This window comes from Hemitrygon akajei, chromosome 3, assembly GCF_048418815.1.
Source record: "Hemitrygon akajei chromosome 3, sHemAka1.3, whole genome shotgun sequence".
Lineage (NCBI taxonomy): Eukaryota > Metazoa > Chordata > Chondrichthyes > Myliobatiformes > Dasyatidae > Hemitrygon > Hemitrygon akajei.
The window spans coordinates 13,862,562-13,883,217 of NC_133126.1; the positions used below are offsets into that span (position 1 = coordinate 13,862,562).

Consider the following 20,656-nt stretch of genomic DNA (forward strand, 5'->3'; position numbering starts at 1 on the left):
CCTACCTAGTGCGGGAATGGAATTGACTCATAATTGCAAGCCCTTCAGTTGTATCATGACTTCAGTGTTAGCGGCCACAGCCATTGAAGAAACCAGCTCCCCAGGAGTAATCCAGGATAGGCAATAAATGCTGGCTTTGCAGGCATGGACACATCCTAAAGAAAGCACAAATACAAATCTGGCTGGTGCATTGATTTCCTGTTGAGTTTGACAGTGAGAAATGAATTATTACTAAACTGAGGTAACAACCAGCAAAATTCTTTAAACTGTTTATGTGTACAGCAGAAGTAAGTAAACCTTACCACATGCAATATTACTGGCAGTATGTTGGCACGCTATTAAAAAAATTCCAGTGAAAACACAATCTGAGAATGAATTGCAGTCTGTAACATTATTTGAACCCTAGCATTCTAACTCGCAGCATACTATTGGGCATCTTTCATTATGCAGGATAGTTTCAACAGTGGAAGCTGGAAAAATTTCATTGTGCACATTTTCAGTCTTCTGTGACCTTTTTGATGATATAGGCATTTGGACATCTTAATGTGGAAATCTTGTCTCACTGTTGTTTTATCGTTTGAAGCTGTCATTGAAGCTTAGCGGTTAGTAGGTAGACTGGCTTATTTTTAATCAGATAGTTCAGTCTCCAATATTGTGTTTGTGACAGGAAGGTTTAGTCAACCAGTTGAGATAAAACTAAAATTGATGGGCTTGCAATGCAGTAAGAGATTATCAGAAATAAATAACCTACATGATTAGTTATATATCCAATAATATTCTAAATTGCCCTACTTTGTACACCTGAGGGCTGAGGGCCGGCAACATAGTAGAGTTTTCCCGGTGCACCTAATCTTTCTATAAAGCACTCTCAGGTCAGAACCCCCCTTTTCCTGCCACCTTGGTCTTTATTTCCACTCTTAAGTTTTCCTGCCTCTGGGACACACTCACTTACTTCTGCCATGTTTGATTTTCATGTTTCTGGTGAACCAGATAATTTAATGAGATGGGGAAAAGCTTGTCTGATTAAAAAAAAGGGGGTTTGAGCCATTGGGAAAAGATTACAGTTTATTCCTGGTTCTGATTTTGTTAATCATTCCTTTGGGCACTTATTTCACTAAGGCAATACCTCATAAAGGTGGCATCCATCATTAAGGACCCCCGTTACCCAGAACATGCCCTCCTCTCATTGCTACCATCAAGGAGGAGGTACAGGAGCCTGAAGACACACACTCAGTGATTCAGGAACAGCTTCTTCCTCTCCACCAGCAGATTTCTGAATGGACAGTGAACCCATAAACACTACATCAGTATGTTTCCCTCTCTTTTTGCACTACTTATTTATTTTTTATATAGTTCTTAATGCAATTTTTATTATTATGTATTGCAATGTACTGCAGCCACAAAACAAATGCCAGTAATATTAAACTTGATTCTGAGGTAAAATGCTCACCATCATCATTTCAAGGACAATTAGGAATGGGACATAAATATTGTCTTTGCCCGCAATACCTGCCACCTGTAGTATATAACCGCCAAGAGGGCCACTACCTTGTCATAGGGTTCAGAGGCTTGCATGCCTCAATAACGCGGAAAGCAATGTTGTTTGGAGTCAGGGCTTTATGCTTTGACTTTTGGTAGGGTCGCCCATGCCAAACAGGTCAAAGGGTAGAGGACAGACTAAGAGGGGTCCACCGGACCTCCAGGTTCGGGGGTTCAGCTCAGAGCTAACAACCCTGACTGGTAAAATGAAATTGTTATGGAAACAATAATGAAGAATCCTTCTACATCTGAGTGCAATGGTATTCCAGAGCCTCCACCTAGGACTTGCTTGACTGACAGTAGTAAAAATTGAGAGGAAGCTACTGCCAATGAAGAAAGCGCAGAACTCCATTAGAGATGAGGATCTTCACTGCTGCCCTAAACACCAGTGGCATAGCAGGCAGTAAGTAAGCAACATATAAAGAAACATGCAATATTTACTTCAAGCCTAAAATATAATTAATACCCTGCTACTAATGAGGTCTCATCACTAGGAGAGTGAGCTGTTTACTGTTTATTACATATTATACTGTACTGCTGCTGTGGAACAAATTTGGTGAATTAAGCCAGTGATATTACACCTGATTCTGATTCAGCGGCAGCTTCTCTCCTGCTTTCCCTGTCTCCATTTTGCTGGATGTAGCGTCTAACTCAAAACACCTCTATTTAGAACGTCTTGCTTCCAGGTAAAGCTATCCCCCTTCCATCAAAACCTGGCTGAGATCTTGCTCTGCTTTTCACCGCATCAAAGGGACACCCATATCGGAGGACTGATTTCAAAATTAAATCCCTCGTAGATTCTTAGATCGCTATCCAAAACCGAGTCTACCGTGGGCAACAGTGATTGACAGGAAAGCAAAATACGTCTCCTTCAGCATCCTCTTGATGAGGCTCGTCTGTTCTGTCACAGTTAGAATAGACCGAGATTGGGAAAAATTGTGAGCATTTTAATTCATCTTGTTAAATAAATGAATCATTACAATAAATAGACACAGTAAAGTCCTTTTTATATAAATATAAGCAGTCAATTTCTTTTATTAGAAAACCTTGGATAAATTGATGCCAAGGGATATGAAGTAAAAACACAATTATATTTATATATATATATAAAAAAAGGGCAGCTGTCTACCAAATATAAAGGGAAAACTATTTTGACTATGAGTTGTAAATGTACCAATGGAATTTTGTGCGTGCTTTACCCAAAAAATGAATTCTACTCAGAAGATATAAGTTGGGCTTGAAAAGGTCCTTTATTAAAAGATGGTTAAAATAATTTAAAAAAAACACGGTGTACTATCTAATCCCCAATGATAAGTCACATTATGCCTATGATCATGAACAGATAACCTATCAAACAAAACTGATTATTACTGGCCCAGTCAATGGATTGGGTGGGCCTTTAAGACTTAGCGAAGTGCCACAGTGAATCGCACAAACGTTTCATTATCATCTCGAGTGCTGTCTGATATTTTATCTCAGTCGGAATCGATTGTGCTCAACTTGACCTGTCATACCATCATTTATACAGATGCTGACTGCTAAACAAGTACTGAACTCAGATTCTTACATGGGGAAAAAATAGGCAGAAAGGTAAAAGTTTGAAGATTGTAAAGATAACTTCTGATTTATTTTTTTTTTCACTTGAAAATGGGACAAACATTTTGGATGAGTGTATGAGTGAAATGGTAGACACAAGCTGAAAACAGTGTGGCTTAGGAAAGGGCTTGATTTTGTACAGAAAACAGAACAATAAATATTTCACAAAGCCAAGCTGATGTGACCTCTGGTCAACACTTCAACATAAAAAAAGGATAAAGTGCATCTGTTTTAAACAGAGCACAACACAAGCAATAATAAATAGTTCAAACCTGTAGTATAAGACCAAATCTCAAGTTACAATAAAAAGCTCTAAATACAGAAATAGAAAAAAAGCTAATAAAATATTTGCCTTGCCATTACAAATAGGTCCAACTCAAGTGGCATTGATTTGCTTTGCATTTTAAGTACAATTCTTAAAAATACAACAGCACCATTAAAGTGTTTGGTCATGATAAAAAAACAAGCTGTGGACTGTACTTCACAGAGGCAGGATGAAACATGAGTTCTTGAACTTTGAACTTTTTATAATAGTTTTGTTTCTCGTACTTCTCCAAACAGGTGAGTTCATGATGTCGTCAAGATAGTGGTAAACAGCAGTGTGGGGACTTAAATCTTGCATTGTGACACATTAGGGCAAAAGCTGCTAATGGCTGGAACACATTAGCCAGTGAAGGGCAACAACATCAGAGAATTAAATCGTACCATGTTAAAGGAGCGTTGTTTAGACTCGGAACAACCTGGTGGCAAATGCTCATATGGAAATAGTTAAGTGGGGGGAGGAATTATAGTCATGGAGCACAGAAACAGGCCTTTTGGCCCATCTAGCCCATGCCAAATTGTTATTCTGCCTAGTCCCATTGACCCACAATTAGACCATAGCCCTTTATACCCTTTCCGCCTATGTACTTATCCAAACTTCTCTTAACAGCTGAAATTGAACCCACATCCACCACTTCTGCTGGCATTTGCCATCTAGACTAGAAAATAAGCCCATTATTTTTAACCAAGTTTAAAGGGAAGTAGATATTACAGTTCTTTACAGGAACTCGTTCAATTACCCTTGTTTGGTTTAGAGGTCACCAATCCCAGGTAATGGCATGTGACATCTTCAGCAGATGTTTCCTTTGGTACTACACATCCTCAGCTTCCCAATGATGAGAAGTGACAACCTGTGCAAATAACAGACGTTTGTCTTTTTCCAAATGCCCATACCGAATGGTGTGTATGCCATGTCTGCGTAACGGGCAAACCCTTGGTCACTGCCTCACTGAAGACCTCCTTCCTCCTTTGGGGGTTGAGGAGGCAGGCTCCAAAAGCTCCATTCAGTTCCTAGCCTCCCTTCCGTAATTCACAACAAGAGGCACTTGTTCATTTACCAACATCTTTTCTATGGAAGTCATTTGACAATGCCACAAGCAAACACTGCCACATTGTGACCAAGAATTAAACCCTGGCTGAAATGGACAGGTAACAGATATGTTACAATAGTTCCTTCATTAGTCAGGGCGTCAAAGGTTACGGGGAGAAGGCAAGAAATGGGATTGAGAGGGATAATAAATCATCCATTATGGAATGGCAGAGACAACTCGATGGGCTGAATGGCCTAATTCTGCTCCTATGTCTTATGGAGCCTATTAGCAGAAACCATGCTGATGCTCTTCTCTTCAATCCTGGTTCTCATTTAATTCCATCTGAGCATAATACAAAGGATATCCCTTTTTAACAGATGTGCGGAGTAATTTCTTTAGCCAGAGTGGTGAATTTGTGGAATTCAGTGTTTTGGAGGCCAAGTCATTGGGTATATTTAAAACAGAGGTTGATAGGTTCTTGATTAGTCAGGGCATCAAAGGTTATGGGGAGAAAGCAGAATGGGGTCAAGAGAAGAAACGAATCAACCATGATCAAAATGATGCGCTGAATGGCCTACTTCTACTTCTATATCTTATGGACTTTATGTAATGCCACTGAATCACCATCAGTCCTCCCTTTTTCTACAGTGTATAGAATAGTTAAAGGTCAAAAGGTGACTGTATTTTTGCTGTAGGTGAGTTATGTGAAGATGGCATAATCTGACTAAACCAGGCTCTCTGCCACTGGAATGAGCTGTGAAAATGTCAATCAGTACACCAGAGAAGATGGCAGAAGCCTCTAGGACGGAGGGGGTTTGGCTCCACTGATGGTAATTCAAAATCATTACAACACCATTTTGCCCAACCCAGGAACGATGCAATGGGTAGACTGGAGCACTGATACTAGCCTTGGCGTTGGAACGATGCTGACCTTTATTCCATCTACCTGAACTGGGCAGGATCTTGCAGAAGGAACGAGGACATCCTTGAGAACAATGAACATCACTGTCAGGTGCCTCAGAAAAATGGGGCGAATGAGTCTCCTGTCACCTTGTTTTAATACAGAAAGCTCAAACAAAATGACATTGCCAACTAGAGCTGACATAATCAACTACAAATGGCCATAGTTGCAGAGTAGTAGATATGCATTGAAATCACGACAGCTGCTTTTCTTTTTATTTACAAAAATGGCTAAATAAAAACCCACTGGCCAATTAAAGTTACTTAGCCCGTAAGCAACTTAAAATAAGAAGAGGTTAATAAATTCTGTTCATGGCTTTTAGGGAGTGGAGTACAAACAATTCAGTTCTTGAAATATTACATTTCTCTAATGTACCAATTATTTGCTCAGGATGGTTTGTGTTCCTGTCTTTAGTGCAAATTTCAAAGTGTCAAAATACACACAATTTCATCCCACCTCTTTGCGATTATTACAAGTATTGAAGAACTGTGGAATGTGAAATTAGGAGTGAGTGATCCTGTTAACACAAGAAACCAAATGGCAGCTTAGATCAACATACACTTGTACCTGCCTCATCGGTTTTACACAGCAGCAGATCAAGGACGCCCAAAACCCAAATCCCCACGGAAACGTTGGACTAAACAGTGCCATGCGCGCAACATGGATGCATCAGGGACAAGAAAAGAAAAAAAATGCAGAACTATTAAAGGTAGGTCCACTGGTGGGAAATGCAGTATCGATTCACTTCCACTGACAGTCTCTAGCATTAGTGACATCTAGTGGCTTCTAATACTGCACAAATCAATGTTAATCATTGATTTTTTTTCTTCAAGAAAGAATGGTCCATCTATTTTACAGAACAAATAAAAGGCAGAAATGCATCCAACATAAGGAAACCTCGTCCCTGTGAACATACTCCGGCCCAGGATGTACACGACATTGACTCAACCACTGTCTTCCATGCCACATACTGGATGATCCTTAAAGCAGCGTGAGATACAACATGTTTTGGTCTTCAATCAGTTGGATTTACATTGATCTAACTCTGACCACAACGGATCGAAACAGAGTCTGCGTAAACAGGGAGAGTGAAGGCAGCAGATCACAAAGAAAAAGAAACTCAAAACAGAACTGGTAAAAACTGTAAACCATGCATATCCAACAGGGTGGAAAACTGGGTGATGGTGGGTAAGTGGGAACTGTACAACTGAAAAATCACATTATCAGTGACCAGCAATGCATTTCCTAATTCCTTTTTGTATTTTTTTAAACAAAAGGTCGTTACACGACCTTTTTTTTTCTCCTGTACAATAAGATTTCAGAACATACAAATTATTTTTGCACTATTTTTATCCTGCCAAAATTAAAAAAATATATTATGGCAGCCTGTGTGATTTTTTCTTCTAATCCACTACCAAAAAAAAGGTACTTTTCTTTTTGTTGTACCTTTAAAAGGACAAGCAAACAGTTAAAAAATACAAGCTCCTGTATAAATACAGCAAGTGCCTACACTATTATGAACCAATACCAAGTAACCATTCCAGAGAAACAGAGGGAAAAAGTACAGGTCAGGAGTGTGATTTAAGCAAAGCAATTACATGAATATGCACTTTTCTACTAATTTTTTTTCTTGCCTACATATGGTAGCAGTAATCGTTCTTCCCAATACAAGTTCTATACAATTTTTGAAAAAAGATAAAACACTCAAGGCAAAAAAGTCTACTAAAACTGATAGTCAATTAGACTTTACAATTACAGTGACAAGAACAATTTTAGACCCACAAATTTACTGCAACAATTTCCATTTTTGAAAAAAAAAATTTTTTTGTTTTTTTTCTCTCTCTCCATTTTGTAAAATGCCCAGGCATTCTCCATTAATACAAATACTGGTACACTTTTACAGTGATCAAGAAACTGTAATATATATATATATTAAACCCCGTCACCAGTTGAATCAGAGAACCAATATACACATGGCCATAATGGCACCCATGTATTTACTAAGCAAACTTCGGGAAAAAAAAAACCTCTTGATCATTCAACAAACACGCACGCACGCACACACAATATTTTTTTTGTATTTTTTTCCACTCTTGTAGATATTCAATACTGTAAACTTATTCGAGACTGAGTGCACTAAATTCTGTTCAGAACCAAAAAAAAATAAGGAGTAGCCATTGTTCCTGATGAGTAACTGTCTTTATGTTCTTGTTGGGATTCTGGAGGCATCTTTTATTTTACTATTGAGCCTTGCTACAGTGGGGCTCCCACAGTTTAAGCAGCGTCCTGCAGTGTCAAATGATGAGCATAGATCGGCAGACCAGTTTCCGAAGTTGATTAGCTGGGTGGGGTGGGGGCTGGGTTAACTGGGGATTAGGAATGTTGTCACATCTTCACCAACTTGTAGCGACTGGCGTGAAGGTCCGCTGATTGCTTTATTTTGTTTGTCTATAAATTCTGGATTGTTGGTGCGTGGAGAACTCTAGAATCTAATGACGTACATCTTTCTCTTGTGTGATTTTTTTTCCTCTCTTCTTCAAATCAGCACTTTTTTTTAAACTTCACAAAAAGTGGTTTTGCATTTGTCTCAGAGACTCATTAGGAAGATCAAGTATTCAAGGCACTCATGTCAAATCGAATGGCAGTATAAAAACTGTCAAATGACATTAACTTTTTTTTAATATAGTGCCAGCATTGTGAATGCTACGCTAAGCAACACTGACACTTTAATCTCAGTTGTTCCCTAATGTATATGATAACCCTTTTTGGACCATAGAATTCCCATAGTTTTTCTTGTTCAGAAGTCGCAGTTTCTATAATTAAAAAAACAAATATGTTAAGGTGCGGGTTCAAAAAAAGGAAATATCTCAGGTACAAATTTAGCTCTTTAAAACACAATGGCCATAGACCATCCACTCCTGTTGGCAAAATACCTGTGCATTTCAGCAATAATGCATATCGCATACAATCAAGCACAGATGTTTTGGTAGGCGTTGGCAATAATGCACTTCTGATTTTGCTTGGTTCACTTTCGCTGTGCATTTTACTCACTAATTAGTAACACAAACTAAAAGATCGTTATTGCTTAGGTTAAATTTCTGGCCGGTATCACTGGGCACTGGATAGTAAATTGCCTCTCTCATCTGCCTGACCTTTCTTTCTTTACTTGTCATAAACTATATTAGTTTTAGCCAGGGGGAGGGTGGGGGTCAGTGACGAAAATTGACAACGGCAGTTCCAGATTCCAGTGGCTTTTAAGATCAGTGCTACATTTCGAACCCAGTTTGTGATATTAAAAAAAATGAGTTAAGTGCTATGATTAGGATTGTGATCCGCTGTGGCTCTCCCTCTTTCCTTAAAACACAATTTTTTTAAAAAAAATGTTTTTTTGTGCAAAATCCAATCTGCCTCACCCCAACCAACCCCCTCCTTGACACCGATGGCAAAGAAATTAAAGGAAATCAACAAAGGCGGCTTCTATCCAAGAAATTACTGTGTTAACTATTCGGTTCCAAATAAGCAGCGGCCCCAGAGAAGGGTTATTTCGATGGATCTGCACCTCAAAATGCAAGTAATCTCAGGTTTCCGTTTCTTTCTAAATAAAAAAAGAGGGTAAAATCAAAAGGGATACCCTAAATAAAACAAAAGTTTCAAACAACGAAAAAATAAAAGAAAAATTGTACCTGCACATGATGCTTGAAAAAATATTTAAAAAAACAATAAATACAGAAATTATTGCACAGTGGAAAAGGCTCAACATTATTTTACTGCCTCTACATCACCCTCAGGTTTGATTGAGCATCTCAGACAGAAATTATACCTTGAAAATTAAGTGCCACAGGAGGCACTCTGGGCCGACTTTCTCAGTTAGCAATTAATTAAGCTTTACAATTGAATTTTTTTTTTGTGTGTGTTTTTTTTTTGTTTTAAAACCAAGTCTCTTTTACTTCAAGGAGCTTTAGCTTCTTTCTGCTTGTTCGATTTTAACGTCGCTTGTCAGTAAGTGTTCTCCGTGCCATTTTTTCATGTGTTTCTCAAGGGTGCTGTAAACGCTGAAGGGCATTTGACAAATGTCGCACCTGTAAACCTCCTTGCCAATCTGGCCGTGCGTTTTCATGTGACGCGTCAGCTTGCTGCTCTGGGCGCATGCATAGTTGCAGAGCTCGCATTTGTAAGGCCGTTCGCCCGTGTGGCTCCTGCGGTGGACTGTCAAGTTGCTGCAGTTTTTGAACACTTTGCCGCAGTACTCGCAAGTATCGCTCCGGCGTCCTTCCTTGGAGCTTGGCCGCCCCGGGCCGGGACCTCCCATGTGAGGGGTGCTGCCGCTGCTGGCGGTGCCACTGCGCCCCGATAGACCTCCGTCCAGCATGTCCCCGGGAGGGGTGGAGAATCTCAGGCTGCCGTTCTCCGACGAGTGCTCTGAAGAAGTGGCGAAGGGGGATTGTCTGGAGTCACCGAAGCCCAGGAAAGGGTCTTTCATGAAGTGCCTGGACGCCGCGTAGCCCACTAGCCACTGCGAGTAAACATTCTCGGAAGGGATTAAAGGCCCCGAGGGCAGGTCCAGGTCCTTCTCCATCTTGATTCTCTTCGAGGAGGCGACGGACGGAGAGGGGCTGGTGATCAAGGGGGGTTTCCGAGGCATCATGATGGGGAAGGTCTCCCCGGGCCCGAAGCTGCGGCCGTTCACCGTCCCGTCTTCCGGACGGTCCAGCTCTCCGGCCACCGAGTCCTCGTCCCCGGTGTCCCTCTGGCCGTCGGATGAGCGCTTGGAGAATGTGTTGCGCTTCTGCTTGTCGGCCAGCACGTCCCCATAGTGCTGGATGGCTCGCAGCCCCACGTTCTCCATGACCTTGCCCAGGACGCAGTGCTTCTCGTTGATGGGCAGCTTGAAGCCGTTCTCCCGGTTGCGGCTCAGCTCGGAGTCCATGCTGAAGCTGGACTCGGGCCGGCTCTCGTTTTCCAGCTCTTCCTCCTCCTCCTCCTCTTCCTCCTCCTCCTCCTCCTCGTTCTCGTTCAGCAGGCCGGCGCCGAAGTTGGCGGCTCCCCCGCCCTTGAGCCCGCAGCCTTCACCGGCGGGGTGCTCGCTGGTGCCGGGCTCGGGGGAGCTGGTGGCGGACAGCCCGTCGTCTGACCGGCCCGTCACCGAGGCCCCCTTGTGCAGGTGCGTCTTCATGTGCCGCTTCAGCTTGCTGGCCTGCGAGCAGGCGTGGTCGCACAGCTGGCACTTGTAGGGCTTCTCCCCCGTGTGGCTGCGCCGGTGGACGATCAGGTTGCTCTGGAACTTGAAGGTCTTGCCGCAGAACTCGCAGGACTTGGTCTTGGCCTGTGACTGAGGCGGCGTGGTGCTGCTCGGTGGCATGGGGGGCAGCGGCGGCGTGCTGAGGAAGGGCGACTTGGGGCTGGGCTGAAAGGGCTGCAGCAGACGGTGCATAGGATTGTGCCGGCTGGGCGAGAGAGGAGGAGTAGAACTGCTATTACCCGCCAGCTCCCGAAGCCTCCGGGAGAAGTCCATGGTCTGGGACTCCATGCCCAGTGGGTGGTTTAAGCGCATTACTCTGTCGAAGGCACTGTGATGCTGAGATACCAAGCCCATCTCGTCGGCACTAAGGCGGTCCAAGCGATGGGGGTCTAGGTGGTGCCGAGGAGGCGGGCTAAAGATGGGAGGGGTGCTGGGGAGGCGTCCGTCGCCAAAGCCTGGGTGCTCCTGGAGGATGGGGCCTGTCATCCGCAGCAGGCTGAAGGGGTTGTTCTCGCCCAGGAAGCTGGTGAGAGGCGACTGCGAGATGGGGTCCGGGCCCAGGGAGGGGGGAAGGCCAATCCGAGGGGTGAGGGGGCTGTTGGACGGGTGCGTCTCCAGGTAAATGCGGAATCCGTGTGTGTTCTGTGCATGTTGGAGCAGGAACCAGGCGCTCGTGAAGGGCTGCTTGCATGTTGTGCAAATGTAGCTCGAAGGTTCATCTTTGCCTGCAAGAGAACATAGGAAACCATTAGTTCAATCAGGTCCACCATCAGCCGCTTTTTATACAGTAGCTGAGTGCAGAAAGAAGCCGGCAGGAAAATCATGGCGGAACACTACCCACACAGCCAACTGACTTTCCAAAAGCTCTCCTTTGGAAAGTGCTGTAGAGCTATTAAAACAAAAACTTCACGCCATCTTAAAAGTTTCTACCCCCAGGCAGTTAATCTGATCAACCATTCTAGTTAGTTCCCCCCCCCCCCCCACTATCTAATCCCTCAGTCACTGCAGTTTGTAAACACATTAAACCACATTTTATAATGCTGCTTTCATTATAAATTCATGCTGGTATTTCTATATTTATGCACATTTTATTCCATTTCTGTACTTCTAACTTTATATAATTCTTAGTAATTGTCAGATGCTGCTGTTTTTTGTTGCATGTCCCACCATAACACCACAGCAAATTCCTAACACGTGGACAGTAAATAAAACTGATCTGTGATCCTTGACAGCAAAGACAGGAAGGAGTTGGGTTCCAGGGGCAGGCTTAGAGGACAGGGTGAGGAAGCGCACTAGAGAGATGCAGGGAGGGTGTTCCGCAGGCGAGGGCTTGGTTGTCCCATTGAAAATCGGGCATGAACAAGATTGAGGGGGGTGCAAAGATGTATTGGCTGGAAGAGCTTTAATAAGTGGTGTGAGGACAGTCCAATGGAGGGCTCCTGAGCAATGGGTTGAGACATTGATGTAAGCCAGTGAGCAGGGTGAATGGGACCTGAAGCGAATCAGGAAATGAGCTTTAAGGTATTGGTATCTGGTATTAGTATTGGTTTATTATTGTCACATGTACCAAAATGCAGAGAAAGGCTTGCCTTGCCCACTTTTTATACAGATCAAATCATTACACAGTGCATTGAGCTAGAATTAGGTTAAAACAGTAATAATGCAGAATAAAGTGTAAAAGCCAGCAAAAAAGTGCCATGCGTGTAAATGATGAAGCGCTAGATCATAATTAGGTAGATTGTGAGACCAAGTAGCCATCTTATCATACAAAAGATAACAGAAGTTATCTCTGAGCGTGGCGTACGTGCTTTCAGGCTTCTATATTTTCCTCAGGCACTGAGGACTGTAGACAGAGTCCACAGAAGACAGGCTGGTTCCTGTGACGTGCTGAGGTGTGTCCACCGACAATGTCCAAGTTACCGGGAGCTAACTCGTCCTTGAATGATACACCCTGTTCTCACACATGGTAATGTAGTGGTTAGCACAAGGCCTTACAGTACCAGCAACCCGGGTCTATTTCCTAATGCTGCCTGTAAGGAGTTTGTACTTGCTCCCCGTAACCGTGTGGGTTTCCTCAGGGTGCTCCTGTTTCTTCCCACAGTCCAAAGACGTACCAGTTAGTTGGTGAATTGGCCATTGTAAGTTATCCCGTGATTAGGCTGGGGTTAAATTGGGGATGGCTGGGCAGTTCGGCTTGAAGGGGGCAGAAGGGCCTATCCAGCGCCGTAACTCAAGAAGTAAATTTTTTTTAACTGCTGCACCAGTGGTCAGCAGAGGAGTGGGGAGGTGTGTTCAGGTAGGGGAGTTAGTTCACAATAAATGGTATGGGCACTGGTAGGAGGGGACAGGGGAGATAAAATACCCAGCCCCGGTGTGTGGGGTGTGTTCTTCACTGCCAAGACTCCTGACTGGTGTTCGATAAATGCTTAAGAAAACGCTTGCTGGGTAAGCTCCAAGGAAAGAGGCGAGTGAGAATATCTGGGCTCTAACAATACTGACAGAGGCAGGGAGAGCTTCTGAGAGAGAGGGTCATCTGACACAGGTAATGCTCACTGGCGCTTTGTGTCTTTGGACCTTTAACACGATGTGATATAGAGGACCAAGAGAGAAACCACGTGTGCAGTTGCTCTCATCACTTGTATATTTCAATGAATGTCAATTTTCTATTAGTCTGATTTAATGCTATGACAGAATCAATTATAATACACATATCCAAAAGCTACTACTTTTAATAATTACCAAACAAAGTCTGGACTTAGTCGAGTAACATTATCTTTACTGGTGGATGAAGGTAAACTGAACACTACTAATACTAAAATAGGTTAACGGTTGAGACCTGTTAATCCCCTTCGAGCCGAGGCCTGTTAATCCTCAACAGTTCAATTTTTTTTAAATTTCAGAGATATAGCATGCAATAAGCCCTTCTGAGTCAACGAGCCACACCACCCAGGAACCCACCTATTTAACCCTAGCCTAATCACAGGACCAATTTACAATGATCAATTAATCAGTACGTCGTTGGACTCTAGAAGGGAACTGGAGCACCTGGAGGAAACCTATGCTCATACAGAAAGTACAAACTTCCTTACAGAGGGTGCCGAATTGAACTCCGAACTCAGATGCTCCAAGCTGTAATAGTGGCACGCTAACCACTACACTAGCATGGTACTAATGCCAGAAACTAGGTGAATACACCACTTTCAGCCAGTATTGAGACTGGAAACAAGTGTAATAGCTTCCTAATAGAATGTATCTTTGCTTTTCTTTAATTTTAAAATTAAGCTTTATTCATAAAGTGCAGGGGTTCCTAACTACTGCTATGCCTTGGACCAATACCATTAAACAAGGGGTCCATGAACCCCAAGTTGGGAACCCTTGGCATTAAAAAAACATAAACAGCACATGGCTTTCTTTACATTCCTGGTGTTGCTCATTCGTAGTGTCATTGGCTCTAAACGTCTGTAGTATTAGCATGTTCAGTGTGCACAGCAATTTTGCCACTCAAGTGGTCCTCTTGGACAACACTAGACTCAAGCGTTTGAGAGGCTTCTACACAGAGCTTAGCCCCTTAATGTTTAGTGGCAAAAGGACCTTAGACTGCAATCTTTCCCCACAAAGTCTTTGCATTGGCTGTACCAAGCTTCAGTGTGAACTTCAGCAAGTCTCCTGAAGTTTAAATTGTACATGAAGGTAGCACTCCCTTAAGGACATCTCACTCTTATCTGTTAATAACTCTTTCCTTACCAACACACTCCATCCCATTATTACCCCTCCTTGGCCAACACCAGTCACCCCGTTTTGAGTTGCATATGGGCCAGCCCATGGACAGATTTCCAACATCTTCTCAAATGGGCACGGGGGACCCTGACTGAAATGGTAGCTTTCTACGACTGTTTCAGTACCATTGCCTTCTGATCTCAAGTTCATTCTGAAATGTGTTCTTAGCATTTGGTTGTCAAGAGCCATTTAAAAACATGTGAATTCATTTTGCTCCTTTCATGACTTTAGGGTTTCTGAATGGACTTTACAATGTGTGCTTCCTTGGAACTCTGTAATACAGGTATTCCTCGATTCACAAACATTCACTTAGTAATATTTCGCTGCAACATTACTGATCTTTTGGGGACATATCTTCCTAAATGATCTCCCACATGTTTGGGAACATCCATTCCTCAAGATAGGATGGGCAACCTGATGAATGCTGTGATCGTGTCTATCAAATAATCTGTTTTGGCCTGATCTCCAGAAGCAAGTATTGACTCATAGAACACAGAAACAGGCCCAACTAGTCCGCACTGATCAAGATACTCCATAAGCCAGTATCTGGTCCATAACCTTCTAAACCTTTCCATATCATTACCTGTCAAGTGTCTTTTAAAGACTGCTATTGCATCTAGCAACACACACAAAATGCTGGAGGAACTCAGCAGATCAGGTAAGAATAAACAGATAAACAGTCAACGTTGACTTTCCAGTTTGATCACATCTTTCCTACAGCAGGTCCTTCCTCAGGAATTCTTCTTCCCCCCCTCACTGGAAAAGCAGCACTTCTGCTAGCATAGCTCTCCCTCAGGTTTGCACTGGCGTCTTAGCCTAGACTTGCGATTGAGACTCTGGTGCGGGACTTGAACCCAAGACTCGGCGGCAGGGCAGCGGTGCGGCCAATGTCGCCATGAATCAGGGCCTGATGGGAAAGGAAGCAAAGAGATTTGGAGTGCAGCTTGCAACGCAGCAACAGCCAGCCCGCTGACGGCTGTTAAAAACTAAGCCTCGCACGTTATCCACGCAGGCCCTGGGTCTCTGGAGTTCCTGCTGCCAGCTCGATATTAAGGTTGTCCACCCAGCTCATCTGCACCACACAGGGCCTGTGAGGAGGTCCCAGGAGTGGTATTCTATCCGTTTAATGAGCAGCCGCATCCTTCACCTTGGGTTTTACCTACTTTTCCTGGCTTTAAATTAATCAATTAATCAGAGACAGCTGTTCAATTAGACGTCTAAAAATTTACAGGAGATCTCTACAGCCATTTCCATATGGTGCCTGATGAGGGGAACTTTAATGACCTGCTCACTGCTGCTGTACTCAATGAAGAGTACCATTAATGTTTTTTCATTAAGGCTGTCCCAGTACATTGTGTTAATATGATAGCCTAATTCTTTATCTTTTACTGACAGGAGTTAACCCTCGCCACCCCCCCCCCCCAAGTTACACACAGCGACAGACGAAGGTTCAGGAAGGAGCCTTCCTCCTCTGTCCCCCCACCCCCCACCTCCCAACTCTGCAAAAGGCATATCCGTCGAGTAAGTGTCAAGATACACAGTACAAAGAACATTTATTATGTTGGCCTGGGAATTCCACTCACATTGGTGCCTGGCCAAGGGAAAGAACGCAGCAAAATAGTGGGGAGGAGATAAACCCATTGCAAGGCAGTGAGGTGAAACAAGCGGTGTGGTTTAGGCATCTGTTGAACACACCGTCTATTGTTCAATCTCACTGCAGCCTATAGAATTAATAATCGGCCACTGGGTGTATTGGGTGCCTCATTCAAAAATTACCCGCTATATCGCTGCCCAAGACAATACTACTACCAGACTGATACAACACCAGTGACCTCTCGCCACTCCAACATCAATGCACAGCCAGCTAACACACAGTCCTTTCATTACAAGTGTTCAAGGGGTGAGCCTAAAATGTAAACTGAATTCCCACAATGAACAAAGTTTTGATATCCTCTCGCTGACCCCGGTCGGCGCTCTAGTGGCCCGCAGGCAGGATCTTCACAAAGATGCCTTTAAATATTTCCAACCAAGCTCGCTCACAACCCTTTAGCAGAGTGTCCACAACAGATCCGTTCAGTTCGGCTTCCCCAATGGTGTAAAAAAAAACAATGCCTTGCATTGTGAACCTCTTGTCACTTAAAAAGCATGTCCCTGGCTACGAGCCACAGGAACTGGAACGGACCATTCGGGCAATCAATCTCTCAGTGATTCTTCACTGAATTTAACGCTTCCACCTCCCTCCCCCCTCCCATATACCAGTCTCCCCCCTTACTCTGCTCCACAAGAAAGGCATCTTGCTAGCTTTTTAACCCACACTTCACTCAATATCTTTTTTACCTCCTTGTAACTCAGACCAATGGCACTCAACAACAACAACTCATACCCATTGTCTAATATTTATTCTTTCTACAATCTCCTGATAATTACTATTTGTTTATTTATTTATTTATTGAGATACAGTCCAGAACAGGCCCTGCTGGCTCATCCAGCAATCCCCCCGATCTAACACTATCCTAGTCCTGGGACAATTTATCCACCACCAGTACGTCCTTTGGACTGTAAGAGGAATCTGGAGTAGCCAAAGGAAACCCACACGCTCACACGGGAAGAATGTAGAGATTCTTTCAATGCAACCGCGGGAACTGAAACCAGGCTGCTGGTTCTGTAAAGCACTGTGCTAGCCACTATGCCACCATGCCACCCCACTCTTGTTGTCAACTACAGCCAGATAACTAAAGATTGTGTCGTAACAGTGAGAGAGAATGGGAAAATATGTATATAGAGGGCAAATCTTGCTTGTGGACTTGCTTTGATCATTGTGCATATAACAAGGGTGTATAAAATTACTAAGAGCAGAGATAGGGTCAAAGTGAAGAGTTTTCTCCCCCAGGGTTGGGATCAAGAACTGAAGGACAAAGATTTCCAGTGAGAGGGATGAGATTTAATAGGAGCTTGAATAGAGTTTAGCTATATTGCAATTGTTGCGTTCATAAGTAATCTAGCACTGTAAAAGTTGCATTAGAGCAGGATTATCTATAAAAAAAATAAAAAGCTAATTTACTTCATTGTCTGCCAGGGTACTTAGGAACTCGGGAACACTCAAACACCAAGCCGTGTATTAGTAGAACAGTAGCTGACTCCACAGTGCAGACTTAAAACAGGCTTTCTGAGTGTGACTGCAAAGAAACCAGCATATCCTGTCCAATGCAAACAGTGCTCCCTAAACTATCAATTGTGTTAGAAGCAATTTAAATTATGAAAACACAATTTACAGCAGATCTGTATAAGGTTCCTGAAGAGAAAATGTATTGCTGACTCAGAAACACTCGAGATTGTTCAGATGCTGGAAATCCAGAATAACACACCCACAATGTGTGTGGGGGGGTGGGGGGACTCAGCAGTCTATGTTTCGGGCCGAGACCCTTCATCAGGACTCAAGAAGAGGCTTGATAAAGATCCTGATCAAGGGTGCTGATCTGTTACATCGACTGTTTATTCATTTCCATAAATGCTGCTTGACCTGCTGAGTTCCTCTAGCATTTTGTGTGTGGTGACTCAGAAGTCTGGCTCTACATCTGTATCCATAGAAGTAAGACCTTATCTGAAAGCCCTACCTCTGAGCCACTAGATTCCTTGAATCAGTTAATCACTGTTTTCTTTAATTCTCTTGCCTTAAACAGTCACTCCCTCCGGCACTAAAGCACTGTGACCACAGTGTGCACCAGCTGCAAGAATAATTTCAACATCTCACCATGCTTTCTCCAGCACATCTCTTGAACTTGTGAGCCCACAGCCAGAGAATGGGGCAGCAGGTGTTCAGGAATGTCATCCCCTTTCAATTCCCCTCCATGTTTGCCTTCATCACTGTCGGGTCAAAGTCATATGGCTGGCTTCCTATCTAACTGAACTGGGGGAGTACCCTCCCAATCCCAGCTATGGTAGTCAAGAATTCACCTCAGCAATGACATTCTCAAAGGTGTTCAGGAGACTGTGATGATCACTAGCCTCACCAGCACTTCCTCTCAGGGGTGAAAAAGGCTTCATTGGCTCCTGGGCCAGACAAAGCAAAGGCATGATCTGAAAGCTACGAGAGGCAAGTTAGAGCACAAAAACTTTCCAAGGCCAGACCGAACAGCAAACTCATCTCTCTCAGCCTAATGCACAATGTCCTCCCATGTCCAATGAGCTCTCGTCAACACTAATACAACATGCCTGTTCATCATTTGGTTTAGAAGAGTGACATTTTGTGGTTTTATCATACTTGAAGCCCAGTGAAGAGAATAAAATGCAGACCGAAGCTGTACAGCCATCACTTAAACCATCTGTGAGTCTTAACCAGAGCAATCATCTGAATTCAGCAACTGGGATCAATGCTTCCTTAAAACAAGTTCCCTTGTCGATGGTGCGATTGGAAAAAAGCACTAGACAGGGTTGGACCACTCACTTTTTCAGTGTAACGTTTGTATTAACATATCTGCCAATAGATTTGGGAGCTAAGTACATTGTCCTTTGAAACTGTTACCTTGTTGGGTAATCTGTTTCACTCACGAATGAGCTTGAGGCACGAAATCTCACCAATGCCACTGCTTTCTGAGGAGGCTGAGGAGAGCTGCACTGTGTATGACCTTCTACAGTTGTGCATCCTAACATGGAAACTGCACTGCGGGCAAAGAGGAGGGCTCTTCAATGGGTGGTCGAAACTGCCCAACTCATCTCCAGCACCAGTCTACCTGCCATCAGGGACATTTTTACAGAATGGTGCCAGGAATAGGCCAGCAATATCATGAGGGGTCCCACCCACCCAGCTCACGGACAGCTTGCTCCACTCCAATCAGGGAAGACGCAAAGCAGAGCTCACGCCAGGACTACCGGACTCAAAGATAGTGACATCCCCAAGCTGATCAACACCTCCATCCATTAACCCACCCCACCACCATTATACCCACATCACCCATGTTGTTACTTGATGTACATAAAATCAGTCCACCTGTATACTTTTGTACAGCTACTAGCACATTGTATTACATAGAATTACTTATATATGTTTATTCATTTTATTTTCATAATTGTGTTCTTTAATGCTTATTGTGTTTTTTCATGCTGCATCAAATCCAGAGTAACAATAATTTCGTTCTCTTTTACACTTGTGTATTGAAGAATGACAATAAACAATCCCGAATCTTGAGTGTAAGACCTTAGCGTTTTGTATTAACTCAAATGCAGTCGGAGAAAAAGTGATAAGAAATTAAAGATGAGCTTAATGGCTGGCAGGTTTTGAATTTTAGTCCTCTGAGAGTCTCTGATCAAAAGTTATGCAGAGAATCCACAGAAAACTTTGCAAAGTATTTCAGTTAGAGGGTGGCTTCTGATTCAGGTCTGAAATGATGTGTGACTCGGAGTTCATGTTACTCCAGGCACCTGCGCTCCCTGTCCCAGGCTATTTTCATTTTTAATCCAACATCCAGAGTGAAGCCCTCCACCGACTGTTGACACAATGCAGGGAGAGAGGATTCTCTCCACTAATGAGCCCTAAGGCACAATCTCCTTCAGTAACCCGAGAGATTCTGCAGACCAGAGTAACACCTGCAAAATGCTAGAGGAACTCAGCAGGTCGGGCAGCATCCACAGAAATGAATAACGAGTCAATGTTATGGGCCTCCCAAAACCTTGAATCTATTCCTTTCCATAGATGCTGCTTGACCTGCTGAGCTCTTCCAACATTTCCTGCATGTTACTCTTGATCTCCTTCAGTACCTGCCAGCTGTGAGATCGCACAGTCTTCCAAAAGACGTATACGAAACTTATAAAGATCAACATGAATTCCATTAAAAAAAAGCCAAATTGTGATTTCTTACGTTCTAACTCATTAGTGACTGATACAAATTACCTTTACAAAACAACGGATTAAAAGGATGATGCATTTAGCTCCCAATACACTGACAGGTGTGTTAAGGCAACGTTATTCAAGCTTGCTTAATGTCATTTCCAGTACGCAAGTGAAAAAGAGAATGAAATAATTGCTCTGGATCTGATGCAGGACAAAATAACACAACAATAAAAAACACAATAAATATTAATACACAAGACAGATTATTTACTGTACATAGATTGATTATGTGTCAGCAAAGTGAAACTAAGCACAGGAGTGTCTGTACGTAAGGTGCCTCAGACAGGAAATGGTGAAGTAGTGGT

At 43.2% G+C, this 20,656-nt stretch overlaps 1 protein-coding gene across 4 annotated transcripts in view; it reads right to left on the minus strand.

Moving 5' to 3' along the window:
- Positions 1–3,136: 3,136 nt before the first annotated feature.
- bcl11ba (BCL11 transcription factor B a) overlaps positions 3,137–20,656 on the minus strand; it is a 189,778-nt gene continuing 172,258 nt past the window's right edge. For 3 of the 4 annotated variants that reach the window (XR_012098160.1, XR_012098159.1, XR_012098158.1), the window contains 2 exons: positions 9,269–11,412; positions 3,137–8,261 (listed from right to left, as the gene is read on the minus strand). Coding sequence is in view for 1 of the 4 variants with exons in the window: in XM_073039201.1 (XP_072895302.1) it covers positions 8,246–8,261; positions 9,528–11,412 (1,901 nt within the window). In the remaining 3 variants the exon portion in view is untranslated. The remainder of the gene's footprint in view (positions 8,262–9,268; positions 11,413–20,656) is intronic. The other variant, XM_073039201.1, reaches the window with a different exon arrangement.